The sequence below is a fragment of the Narcine bancroftii genome, chromosome 5, assembly GCF_036971445.1.
Source record: "Narcine bancroftii isolate sNarBan1 chromosome 5, sNarBan1.hap1, whole genome shotgun sequence".
NCBI lineage: Eukaryota > Metazoa > Chordata > Chondrichthyes > Torpediniformes > Narcinidae > Narcine > Narcine bancroftii.
The window spans coordinates 239,965,786-239,979,997 of NC_091473.1; the positions used below are offsets into that span (position 1 = coordinate 239,965,786).

Below are 14,212 nucleotides of genomic sequence, written 5' to 3' on the forward strand. Positions count from 1 at the left end.
ATTTTGCCAATATTTTACAGGTATACGCTGCTTAATGTCCGATTGCAAATACATCCTTGATCCCATAATTATTGGGTTAGCGCAAGCAAGTCTGCAACAATTTAGAAAAAGCGATTGCAAACTTTCAGAAGTGGTTTACTGTATACCCAAACTGATCTGACTGCCCTGTATTAGTCCCCACACTAATTCCATTGCCCCACTCTCTCCTCAAAGTCCTATGTCGGTCCCCACACTGATCCGACTGCCCTGCTCTCTCCCCACAGCCCTGTATCAGTCCCAATATCCCACTGTTCACTCTCTTATCACAATTATCTCGCTTCCCGCTCTCTCCCCACAGCCACGTGTTGGTCCCCACACTGATCCCACTGACCCGCTTTCTGCCCACAGCCCCATGTCGGTCCCCACACTGATTCCTTCTTACAAATAATAAGTTTATAGATACACTATAGTATCCCATAGAGCTTTGCTAAGTACATAATATGGTGTTCGCACAACATCCACATCGTACAGCACCCAATTTCACAGAATATATCATGGACGTTAAGGGGCACATACCTGTGTGTGTATGTATATATACACATGCGTGCACTCATACGTGTGTGTGTGTTCGAGATAGATAGAAAATATGTAGATGGCTAGATATAACCATCTATAACCATTTTTAGAATGGTTATTTGTGATCACTTGAAAACCTATTTGGTAATGAAATCAGTAGTTATAATCTTTAATTAGAGTTCCAAAAATTCCCAGAATAAATCTCATCTGATTTATTCCATTCTTAACGTAATACAGAATTTTTAAATGTCTGGCTTAAAACTCAAGATGATTATGGTAAGAGAAGGCCTAATATATATATTTTATATATACATTTATATATATACATTTATATATATAAAATATATTTTATATATATATATATATATATAATATATATATATTATAGTATTTGCATGTTGTATAATACTGGATAAATCTGTTGTTCCTTGCAGATCTGAATGGAGGTCTTCTGAAATTAATACAACTCCCCCTTCCTCCCCACCAACGCGAGCTCGTAACGATAGGAATGTGTTTTCCCGGCTCAGCAACACTCAGCTTCAGACATTCCCTGCACATGACAAGTAAGTGCTTGGTAGAGGAAGTTTATCCTGGCCTTAATTTGATCATGCATTATTAAAACTAATCTTATTTTCAAATTTAACAATGTAATCCAATAATTTATCCTGCCTTTGTCTATATTCATACAGAGAAAATATTTTAGGGTTTTGCTGTTACAATCTGATGGTGAATCATTAAACTTTGCTATTGCCATGTAGACATTTTTCATTCAGAAATAAATAAGGCATTTCTTCATTTAAATATGTTATGATGCTATAAGATTAATAAAAGTGCTGTTCTAAACTGACTTTATGCACTTACATTATAAAGTAATCAAATCATTTTTGAACATTTAACACTGTTATTCCTTTTCTAAGACTTCTATTATTTTGTTAGATAATTGCCTGATTTGATTTAATTGCAGTATTTTTTTTTCAAATGCATGATCAGCTGGAATTTGTATTGTTTTTCCAAAGAAAATCCAAAATGTCATTTACATTTTAAATGGTACCAGATGCTCAATTTAGGTCCTGATGGTGATTAACGCTGTCTTGATGTGAGGTCATCAAAGTGCTCTATTGCCTGTTATTAACTCTGAACAAGCTATTCCAAACATCTGCTTTCCCTTCATGCTCTTTTGCAGTCTATAATAATGCTAATTGTTTCTGTTATTAACTCAATAAGAAAGGGATAGAGAGAGATTATTCACATTTCTCAAATTGGCATTCGGATTGATTAATCTTAGATAAATAGTGGCAAAAATACTTGAAAGGTCAGACAGTACCTTTTGAGAGAGGAACGAAATTATTGTTTCAGATCAATGTCTCTTCATCAGAAACTTGCTTCTGGATGCTGTTTTAACCGTTTAGACCCTGGTCACTTTTAACCTTTCATAATATAGGTCCGTGGGATAACCTTTGCCCAATATGAACACCAGTACAAATCCAGCTCATGGCTAGGTATAAAACCAGGACCCGGAGTATATGTGCTTGACGGTCATCCCACAAAGCCAGGACACTGAGTCCAAAGGAGCATGAGGCAGTATAGGAATTTTTATTTTGACTTTCAATCTCAGTACACATGGCAAATTTAAGATTTAACCAATAGTGAACCCAGGATCTGATCTGCACAGGTAAATATCCATGTCCCCCAACATTTCACGGGTCTTGGCTTTTAATCAGCAAACACAGAATGAAGAATGTTTACATGCTCCATTAGGGCAACTGAACTTAAACTAATACTGATCAAGAACCTCTGGCTTGGTCATTGCCCTCCCCATGTTTCTGATTGGGATGCTAACACTAAGAGAGTAGCAGTGGTGGGCACTAACGACTTCAGTGACAAATAACCTAAACCAATGCTGAATGTATTTTTAAAAGTTTTTTTCACCCTTTCTTACATCTGCAGAACATCTAAGGGAATTTTTTTTTTAAGTGATCAGCAGTTTCTACCAGGCATAAAGTAACATCAAAACAACTGAATGGTATTTAAGAAAAATATGATTATATTTTATAATAATAAAATGGATTTATGTGTGCAAACATTTCATTTTTGTTAAATTCCAACTATTTTAGTGTTTACAGGGAAAGGGACAAAAGTACTAGTGGCATGAATGCCTTCCAACTTTTGTGCTACTAGAATCAATTTTTTTTCCGCCAGAGTTTCTCATATGAAAAATTAGGAGATTCAAATCATCTTCTGTGGAAGGTTTTATTCAAAAATGAGCCATGAGCCAAGGGCTTAGGGTTCTGCAGAAACGTAATGCAATTTTTTTTAGGTAGAGTTCCTTAAAGATATTACCTGAGCAGATACTGTCTGAACTGTCGAGTGTTTCCATTATTTTCTGCCCCCATTTCTGTCTTTTACCCAAAGCACTAAAATCATGACATGTGCAGCCCTCAAGGGCATAAATTATAGTGAGTATAATATCAATTTGATGAAAATAAAAATAGATCTTTACATATCAGAGATATATTTTGTCCAAAATAAGGGACTGCTCCATTTAATAAATGACATTTTAAATCACGGACACTTATTGAAGTGAACCTAGGAGTATATATTCCCTCTCAATCAGTGGTTTTCAACTTTTTTCTTTCCACTCACATACCACTTTAAGTATTCCCTCTGCCATAGGTGTTCTGTGATTAGAAAGGGTGATAAATGGGTAAAAAGAAAATGTTTGAAAACCTGTTTTAATCATACTTAATTGGCTTGTTATGTGCGTGGCTTCATCACTCCAAAGGAAATGGGTCAATTACTATTTTTCTCAAGCAAAATATTTCAGTAACAATTGGGTCTAGAGCAGTGATTCTCAGCATTCCTTCCCACTCACAAACCACCTTTATCAATCCCTTAACTAATCACAGAGCACCAATGGCATAGGAAATACTTAAAGTGGTGTGTGATGGAAAGGAAAAAGGTTGAGAACCCCTGCTCTCAATATTTTTTTCTTTTGTGTGCAGACACTTTTTTTCACCCCTTAGTTTTAAATTCTTTTTTTTTTAATTAAAGCTCTTTGGTCAGGTATTCTATAACAAAATCAGATATCACACTCGATCCTGGTTTGTTTTAAATATCTTTCACCAAAATGAGATCCAGATAAAATGTGTATGCCCATCCACAATAAATGTATTTAATATGTCCCATTGCTGTAGGTGTAGGTCCTCCAAGGGACATATTGGAGGAAGGTGGTTATGTTTATATGTTTGTCTTCTTGACCCATGAATTTTCAATTTACATTCCATTTATGTTCCTTGTTTATGTTCAGTATGCTTACATGTTCCATAACATTAATTTTGTCACTCACCCCCCTCCCCCCCACCGCGCCCAACAATGTTGTCTCTGTCCCTACTTGTCTCAGACACCTTGCTTTAAGTGGGTATGCCAAGTACCATTTAAGTATTCCATTATTTCATCCATTTGGTACGTTGCATTTGAATTAATTGCATTATTTCATGATATAAGAGTTACAGTGTGAATTATGTGCCTCCTGAACATGCATTAAGAGTGGGGCAAACAGCTCAGTAAAAATATCCAGAGAAAATTTGTTTTTACAAACTTAGTGTTAAAAGTTGCAGAGAATTTTAGTGTCAGAGTTGAGTTTTGTTCTATTCTCTCAATCTCCATAATTTTATAATTGACAAAATCACCATCTCTCTTCCACATGCAAGTTGATAAAGGCACTGCTCTTCTAAATATCTTCAGAGGTCACAAAATGAATTCTCTGTTTATACAACTAAGAAAAGAATATGTTGTGTTTCAAGGCGTTTTCTGCAAAAGCACATTGGTAGGACTATGAATTAATTATTTGTTTTTAATAAAACATTCTAGGGTTATGACATTATGTCATATATTCTCCATATTTTTTATCAGCATTCATATTGTGCACATAATACTTTTTATCCCTTGAAAGATAAAAAGCCGATAGACGAATACTTTTGAGTTTGAAATGGCAGAGGAAATGTATGTAAGTGCCTACAGTAAACAAAACATTTACTTTCCAGCGAAATAAGCATTAGTATTTGACCAAAGAAAGATTTCCTGAGTTAATATCATTTCCATGAGGAATATTAACTTAGTACATTAGCAGGGGTGCACTGTCCGTACATTATCCAGGAAGTTTTAAAAAATCCCAATTGTATGAGGAAGGAACATTTTTCTTTATTCTTCACCACCTCCTTTCTCTCCAAATGTGAACTGAGTGCATGGACTATAAAAGAGCTTCCATCGCTTCACTAGTGATGCTGCTTCTTCCTTCTACATTGGAAGATATTTTCAACTCAGTTGCCCACGAAGCTCTCAGACAGAACTGTCTCGGAATTTAATCTAAGCACGTCACAAACCAGTGATTGTTAAATGAATAAATCGAGTTGCTTAAAGTGGAACAAATCAAATTTGCTATATCAGTGCGAATATTTTCAAACAAATTCTGCACGGGAAATCAGTAAATGCAGTTTTAAGACAATCTCATATAAATAGTATTTCTTGCTAAATTTAGAAGCTTGGGAATTTAAACCTTGCTCTTTAACTGATGTTGAAATTCCTTTCCATGTCAATTAATTGACAACAGTTTCCAGGCGGATCCAGTTAACAGAAATATGCTGCTTCATCGTGTATTGGAAAAAATGAAAAAATCAAATACACATTTCTGTGTGATGAACTTTTCACTTTTAATTTCAGCCACGCATTTGAGCTGACAGTTTCTCAATAAAAGTAAGAAACAAGCTTCTCAGTTGAAGAGGCTCGTTTGCTGAAGTAACTGTTTTGTCAGGCACTTATTTCAGGTTTGTTTGGAATATAATTATAACAAACCTGTATTTCAGTAGTTAACATTCACAAGCACGAGACATGAGGGGGAACATTTAAACAATGAGCTTTCATGGCAACTAACTCTGCAGAATACATTTAAAATTGAAATACATTGAATACATTTTAACTTGATCTACGACGTAACTTCCTGGTTGTAGTGATGCTCTGCTCATTTGGAGAGCAGGCAGCATGTCTCGTAGTTTAGTAGAAAGATGAATGAGAAGTTGTGCTGGCTCAAAGAAGCATACATGTTGATTGATGGCATCACCCTCTGTCAGAGCTGTCTTCCCAGACAACATGTCAAAATGAATACTTTAAAATGGAAGTGCAGTACATTTCCCTGTATCCGAAATGCTTGGGTCCAGCCGTTGTTCGGTTTTTGGATTGATTCGGTTATCAGAGCAAAACTGAAAAAGCCCCAAAATAGCACAGAAGCATCAGCCATTGCTGATCTCCGACACCTCTCCACTGCCGCTGATCCTCGAACCTCCCCACTGCTGTCGCTGATCCCCGACACCTCTCCACTGCCGCTGATCCTCGAACCTCTCCACTGCTGTCGTCCCCGACACCTCTTCACTGCCGCTGATCCTCGAACCTCCCCACTGCTGTCGCTGATCCCCGACACCTCTCCACTGCCGCTGATCCTCAAACCTCCCCACTGCTGTCGTCCCCGACAACTCTCCACTGCCGCTGATCCTCGAACCTCCCCACTGCTGTCGCTGATCCCCGACACCTCCCCACTGCTGCCGGTCTCAATTATGATCCTTGCTCCTGCTGGGGAGCCTGAGGTCCTCGCTCCTGCGAGAGAGGCTGCTCTCCTTGATGATGCCGGGACAAAGGATTCTTCCGAACTGTATGCGGCTGGGAGACAGCGGCATGCAGTTTGTAAACCAAGTACAGAGGAGGGTAAAGAAAAAATGGAAAAAGAGAGGGGAGGGAGTTACCTGAATCTAGGACAAGTGGCATTCATGCCCTTTTGTTTAAGGGCTGACCCTTGCACCTAATTTCTCCTCATGCACTGCCTGACCGATCAACTTCCTCCAGTCACTCACAGTTGGCTCGAGATTCAAGCCTGCTTCTCTGAGCCGACATCCAGCCATTCAGCGTCTGCCTTCCCGGCTGGTTCTGAGCTCTGTTGTTACCAAACTGGCACCAAGAGAGCATCAGTGCCCCACGTGGGCAAGTTGAGTGATAATTTTTTTCAACTTGTGATGTCATGTCAGCACTAAAATAAAAGTTCGGTTTTTCAATCTTTTCAGTCTTCAGAACTTCGTATACGGGGAAATGTACTGTAATTTAATTTGTGAATCTGGTTTTGGTGTAACTTAATGAGGCTTTTGGAATTCTGTTTCCATCACGAATGAACAGATATCTTAATTTATTTGAACTAAACTATTGCACATTCTTGTAACCAATAAATATTTTTCACTAATATTGAAAATATTATTTAAACATATAATTTTTAAGTGTATAGTTAGATCAGAATTGTATAGCCTGTCAGGAGATCATATAATGAACAAATTTGAGGTATAAAGCTCATAAGAAAAAACCTTAATATTACCTCTCTGTTTGGTGGCACTCAATACTGCTCAACTTGGCTTACCCCCTTCCCCCTCCCCCACTGCTCTCACTTGTTCCCATCAGTTATCCTGTTCAACAGTCCCAACATGCCAGAGCTCTTCCATCTTTCTTCCCCATAATCCTGGTGCTGTTTTGTTTGTAGGTCTGATGACAGTGACTCCTCTCTCTCGGAGGTTCCCAGGTACAAGTTTCTTTTGTCACCTCTTGCCTTGTGCAGGCCTCTGCTTCTGTTTGCATGTTACTGTTTGTGTTCTGTCTGCCCGCCAGTGCATTCCTGTACCAAAAGCAAACACCATTCCTCATGTTAGTTGGTCATTGACTAGTTTCCATTGTTAATGGAGGACTTGGAAGGATGGTTTCATTTCTGTGACTTTTTTTGATTGGGCTGATATGCATGCACCTTTCATTTGCCTTTGAACTAGTAATTCTATGCACATGATTTACATGCACAGAGTAATTTATGTTGGATTACTTGGTGTTGGTGACTTCTCGTTAGTATAATTTGTGTGAACAAATGGAATGCTGGGTTCCTGGAGCAAAGGTTTGAATAACAGTGCACTGAAATAAAGTTTTGGTTCAGGAGTAAAATACAAAAGTCTGCAGACACCGTGATTGAAGAAAAGACACAAGGCTGGAGAAACTCAGCAGGTCAAACAGTGTCCTTTATGTAGCAAAGATAAGGATACAAAAGCAACAACATGAAAGCCCTTCATCAAGGTAACATTGTGGTTCTAAGGATTCCTTCATGACAATTTCAAATTAAAAATAAGGGTAAGGATTTAAAAGCTGGTGCTGCAGTTCCATACGCACCATTTTTAAATCTTGCAGTTGCTACTTCCACATTAAACAAATCATACTGCAGTGTGAAATTAAGCGTCAACTTACACTCATTTCATTTTAGAATTTTTAACATTTTTATAATTACTTATAAGGTAGAAAGAAGTGATATACGGTAAAATCCCCCTTTATCCGGAATTCAAACAACCAACCGCCTCAAGCAACCGGCAAAAAAATCAAGGAAAATAAATTGGTGCCCCTTCATGGTTGGTTTGCCAATCATGCAACATGCTGTCCAAGCAGCCGTTAAGTTCAATTATCCAGCATCTAAAAATCCCAATTGGTGCTGGGTACAGAGGGTTTTACATTTTGGACTATATCAACCTACTCCACAATCAATTTAAAAAAAAAATAATAATTTAGACATAGAGCACAGTAACAGGGCCTTCCAGCCCATTCTGCCCAATTACACCCAATTAACCTACAACCCCCATACATTTTCGAAGCATGGGAGGAAATCAGAGCACAAGTAGGAAACCCACGCAGACATGGGGAGGAAGTGCAAACTCCTTACAGACAGCACTGGAGTCGAACCCAGGTCGCTGGCGCTGTAATAGCGTTGCGCCAACTGTGCCGCCTATCTGACCATTCTCCCCCTCACAGTCATAGGCTTCCATATTCCTAACAAAACTAAATATGCTCTTGAGTTCAGCATCCCTTCTCATTCACAAAAGGACCCCACACCATCAGAAGTATTTATCTGATGCCCAGTATCCATTATTAAGGTCTACCAAAAAGTAATCATTGCATGTGGCATTTGTAGGTTACTCCTACCGAGGCAAGTAGGAGGACAAAACAACCCATGGGCACCCTATTTTCTTTTCGACTAACAGCAGGGGCAGGTACAATAGTACATCAAGAGAAAGGCATTTTCTGCCCCCTACCCCTCTCTATCCTCTTTTTTTCTCTCCCCACCACGCTCTGGCTAGACAGCAGGCCTCTCCCATTGGGGAGAAGCTTTTTAGAGTCATGGGCATCAGGCAGCTATGGGAGATCTTCTCGAGCATGATCAGATCACATTCAAATTCAAGATTATTCTATTCTCATGTAATGAAACAGGAAATGTGATGTGACACAAAATTTCCTTTAGTCCACCATAAGGCAGAAATTGCCCAGTGCCCTTTCTAGTCAGAGAAAAAGGAAAACAAAAGGGGTGCCTCCATAGTCACTGAATGTCCATGGCTTTGCCTCGAGCGCTCCCGCGGCCTCTGCAGCCACCCTCCCCACTATCACTATATCTACACAGTAATCGTCAAGGATCCAAACCACCCAGCACACGCTCTATTCTCGCTGCTGCCATCAGGAAAGAAGTCTAGGTGCCACAAGACTCACACCACCAGGTTCAAAAACAGCTGCTACTCCTCCACCATCAGACTCCTCAACAACAAATCAACCAATTTGACGAGAGTAAACACCCCTCCCCGCCCCCATGTCCCTTGATGATTCCCATCCTGTCTGTAACTTCAGAAGAGTGAATCTAAGGAAAGGATCCGGCCCGAACAGAGTACCTGGCTGAGTATTAAAAATCTGCGCTGACCAACTTACCAACGTATTCATGGATATCTTCAATATCTCATTCCAGCCGGATGTGATACCCATCTGTTTCAAACAGGCACCCATCATACTGGTGCCCAAAAGGAGTAGTAACCTGCCTTAATGACTATCGACCAGTGATGAAGTGTTTTAAAAGGCTGGTGTTGGAGTATATCAGCACCTGTCTGAGTGGGGACATGGCTACGTTCCAGTTCGCCTATCATTGCAACAGGTCTATGGCAGATGCCATCTCACTGCCCTAGACAAAGCCCTGGAACATCTGAATAGTAAAGGTGCAGTCATCTTGATGCTCTTTATTGACTACAGTTTGGCATTTAACCCCTCAAAACTGATAACTACAGTACATCCCCTCAGAACTGATCAGCAAACTCCAAGTCCTGGGACTCAACACCCCACTGTGTAATTGGAATATGAATTTCCTCACCTCCAGACCACAATCAGTGAGGATTGGTAAGAACATCTCCACAATCTCCATCCGTATTGGAGCCCTTTCTCTACTCACTTTATACCTGTAACTATGTGGCTCGGTACGACAATAACATCATCTACAAATTTGCCAACAATACCACGGTCGTGAGTTGTATAAAGAAAGTTAATGAGTCAGTATAAAGGAGGGAGATTGAAAACTTGGCTGAATGATGCACCAACAAACATTGCACTCAATGCCACCAAATCTAAGAAGGAAAGAAAAGCCAGAGGTATACAATCCAGTGATCCCTGGGAGATCAGAGGTTGAGAAGGTGATTCTTGGGAATCAACATCTCGGAGGATCTTTCCTGGACCCAACACGCTGATGGCATTGTGAAGAAAGCACGTCAACGTCTCAACTTCCTTAGGAATTTGCAGAGGTTTGGTATGACACCCTGGCAAATTGCCACAGATGTGTGGTGGAAAATGTGGTGACCGGGTGCATCACGATCTGGTATGGGAACACCAATGCCCCTGAACATGAAGCCCTTCAAAAGGTAGTGGACACAGCCCAGATGTCACAGGCAAAACCCTCCCCACTATCACTATATCTACACAGTAATCGTCAAGGATCCAAACCACCCAGCACACGCTCTATTCTCGCTGCTGCCATCAGGAAAGAAGTCTAGGTGCCACAAGACTCACACCACCAGGTTCAAAAACAGCTGCTACTCCTCCACCATCAGACTCCTCAACAACAAACTCAATCAGGGACTCGTTTAAGGATTCTAACTTGTGCACTTCATTGATGTTTTTATTTCTCCCTATAGCACGGTCCGTTTCTTTACATATATTATCTGCTTACAGTTCTTTATTTGTTTACATGTACATGCTACACAGTTTGTTTTGCACTACCAGTAAGTGGATCTCAGGGTTGTATGTGATGTCATGTACAGTATGTACTTGGACAATAAATGTGACATCAGGAACCCAAGCTCCAGATGCATACTTCTGGCACGATTAGAAATCCTCCAGCATCCTCTCGCATCTCCATACTTACCACATGTACAGACAAACAATGCATATACAATATGTATATACATATATAAAATTGAATAAATATTATTCAATGAATAGAATGTCAGAGGGTTTGTATGAGCAGTTCAGTCACCAGTCTCACTGCTTGTGGGAAGAAGCTGTTTCTCAGCCTGGTGGTTCTGGCTCCTCTTCCTTTCTCTGTTGGACATCCAGTTGAGTTTCTAGCCAACGGTGGTTCCAGGAGGTTGACGGTCGAGTTTCGGTGAAATCGTTGATACTAAATGCAAAGGGGAGGTTTTGTTTGAGTTAACATGTATACGATTAAAATGTATCACTTACTAGCCCGACCTGACTGTGGCCGGGTCTTTGCACTGAAAATGGTAGGCTCTGTTGATATTCGTGTTTTTGTCTGTTTCTTTGATGGAGGTCACAAGGGGCATTGAGGGCAAGGCGTGATGAAAATCTCCATAAGCCATAGTCATCGACATCCTGTGAAAACTGCACTGTATCTGAGTGAATTGGCATTTTTGGCACAGTATTTTGGTTTGGTTTGCAAACTGTCGCATTCATGAAAATCGACGATATTGCATGCAACTTGTTTGGTGTGGCATGATTTCAATTATCCGGTGAAAGTATTTTGAAAATCACAACTTTCTTTTTCAACAGCATTTAATTTTTACATAGCTAGTGCATGAAAATAGATCACCGTTTTCTCTTGATGAATGTCTGTATTTTTTTTCACAAAATGTTGTACATGGCTAAACAAGATATTTGATATGATTTTGATAAAATATTGGTTTTCAAATAAGTGATCAATACTCATATTTCAAGGTGGAAGTAACATCAAGGGCACATTTTGTATATATTGTCACTTCCGAATGAATCATTCGCCATTTTGAACTCTCAAATTGAAAAGAGTTTCTTTACCCATGATCTGTTCTGTCTTCAGGGGTGTCATTAATCCAGTTGGTGGTGCCAAAGGTGGCAGGACTGCCCCACTCCAGTGCATTTCAGTTGCTGAAGGACACTCTAAACCTGTGCTATGTCTGGATGCAACTGATGACCTGCTATTCACTGGCTCAAAAGGTAACAACTTAATTGAAGGGGGGAAGGCAGAGACTGGTATTCAAACTGACATTTTACCTTTGCAACAAATCACGGGTTGACATTAAATCATAAACTACTTTGTCTGTGAACTAATTTAACATAAGCCAGACTTATCTCAATGGGCTGACTGATCAAGATGTCCAATGAATTGAATAATGTGCTCAAGAAAATGAGGCAGGATTGTGGAAAACGAAATGTCCTTTTGTAATTTAAGACCGGTAACTCTTCTGAGTTTAAGTTGAAATGAATTTCATAAATTCACAGTTAAACATAGAACACAGCACTTGAAATTGCTTTCCTGGATGTGAGCACCACACTTCGATGCTAAATTTGGGGGAAAATGATTGATAAATTCTTTTACTGCTTTAGTTAATTTTATGGTTTGTGACCTAATTTGAACAGAAAGTCTTAATGAAATATCAAATTCTCCTCCTGTACCTCCTTATCAGCATCTATTGTATGCTGTTAAAAATTTTTACAAATCAGTTTTTGATTTTTTACTCTATTGCTCCCCTCTGAGTGAGTTAACTAAATACTCATCTAGCTCTCGCCCTGATAGAATCCTATTTCCTATTATTTCTTGGAGCGAAACACGCTGTGATTGTAATAAAAACACAAAAATGCTGGGGGGATCTCAGCCGGTCTCACAGCGTCCATAGGAGGTAAAGATATAGACCCAACATTTCAGGCTTGAGCCCCTCCTCAAAGTATCCCATTACTTCTTACACACAGTCCATCCATTTAATTTTTTTTTGTTATATTGTCTCATTATTCTAACTTGTCAAGTGACATGCTATTTCCAGATGTGATGTGCATTTTTATGCACCACAAAATGTTACATCAAACTAGCGTAAGGTTCCCTTGGTTGGATCAACCGCTGATAATTACTTCTGTTTAAAATAAGGTCTGAGTTGAGACGTGATAGAAGTTTATAAAACTACAGGAATCATAAATAGGGGAGATGGTCTTTTCCCCAGGATGAAAATATATGTGAGGTGAGGTAAGAAAGAGTTTAAAGGAGATGTGCAATACTGCTATTTTAATTCTAGAGAGTGGTAGGTGCCTGGAACATGCTGCCAGGGGAAAAGGTGGAAGCAGATACACTAGTATTAGGTATTGAGACATCCACATGAATAGGCAGATAAGGAAGGAATAAGGATCATATGCAGGCAGGTAGGATTGGTTTAATTGGGAATCATAGTCGGCATTGTGGACCGAAAGGGCAGTTCCTCTGCTCTATTCCATGTTTGACCGAAAGGGCAGTTCCTGTGCTCTATTCCATGTTTGACCGAAAGGGCAGTTCCTGTGCTCTATTCTATGTTTGACCGAAAGGGCAGTTCCTGTGCTGTATTCCATGTTTGACTGAAAGGGCAGTTCCTCTGCTCTATTCCATGTTTGACTGAAAGGGCAGTTCCTCTGCTCTATTCCATGTTTGACTGAAAGAGCAGTTCCTGTGCTGTATTCCATATTTGACTGAAAGGGCAGTTCCTCTGCTCTATTCCATGTTTGACCGAAAGGGCAGTTCCTCTGCTCTATTCCATGTTTGACCGAAAGGGCAGTTCCTGTGCTGTATTCCATATTTGACTGAAAGGGCAGTTCCTCTGCTCTATTCCATGTTTGACCGAAAGGGCAGTTCCTCTGCTCTATTCCATGTTTGACCGAAAGAGGAGTTCCTGTGCTGTATTCCATGTTTGACCGAAAGGGCAGTTCCTGTGCTGTATTCCATGTTTCTTTTTTTAACTGAACAAAAGTTTCATCTACATCCTAAAAAGAGATAAGTTTAAATTAAATCTAGTTGAACAACTAAAAATATCTCACTTCTGGTCTTCTGAGTTTCCTTCACCTTGTTGAGTTTGCTGCTGTATCATTCAGATCGGACCTGCAAAGTGTGGAATCTGGCCACTGGACAAGAAATCAGTACGCTGAAAGGGCATCCAAATAACGTGGTCTCAGTCAAGTACTGCAGTTACTCCAGCCTTGTGTTTACCGTCTCCACATCATACATCAAAGTGTGGGATATCAGAGACACTCCCAAATGCAACAGGACACTAACGTAAGACTTTTATGATCCAATAGAACATCCTTTGCTGCACATGCTCACCAAACTCTGGGCTCTTCATAAAATTATAAAATAGATGGAACAAGGAACATTCATTTAACTCATCGTGATTTTTTTTTTTTTTTTTTACTTTCTGCTCATTGATGGGCTGAATTCGTAATGAAAGCTGTTTGCTTTCCAAAATCTCAAGATTCTGGGCTAAGCGCATAGAATTTTTGTCTAGTC

The 14,212-nt window shown here is 39.7% G+C and overlaps 1 protein-coding gene across 3 annotated transcripts in view; it reads left to right on the forward strand.

The window, feature by feature from the left end:
- The window catches only part of kif21b (kinesin family member 21B), a 217,739-nt gene that overhangs the window by 188,022 nt on the left and 15,505 nt on the right, over positions 1-14,212 (forward strand). For 2 of the 3 annotated variants that reach the window (XM_069941774.1, XM_069941775.1), the window contains 4 exons: positions 990-1,118; positions 7,127-7,165; positions 11,771-11,907; positions 13,801-13,981. In XM_069941774.1, coding sequence (XP_069797875.1) covers positions 990-1,118; positions 7,127-7,165; positions 11,771-11,907; positions 13,801-13,981 — 486 coding nt within the window. The remainder of the gene's footprint in view (positions 1-989; positions 1,119-7,126; positions 7,166-11,770; positions 11,908-13,800; positions 13,982-14,212) is intronic. The other variant, XM_069941776.1, reaches the window with a different exon arrangement.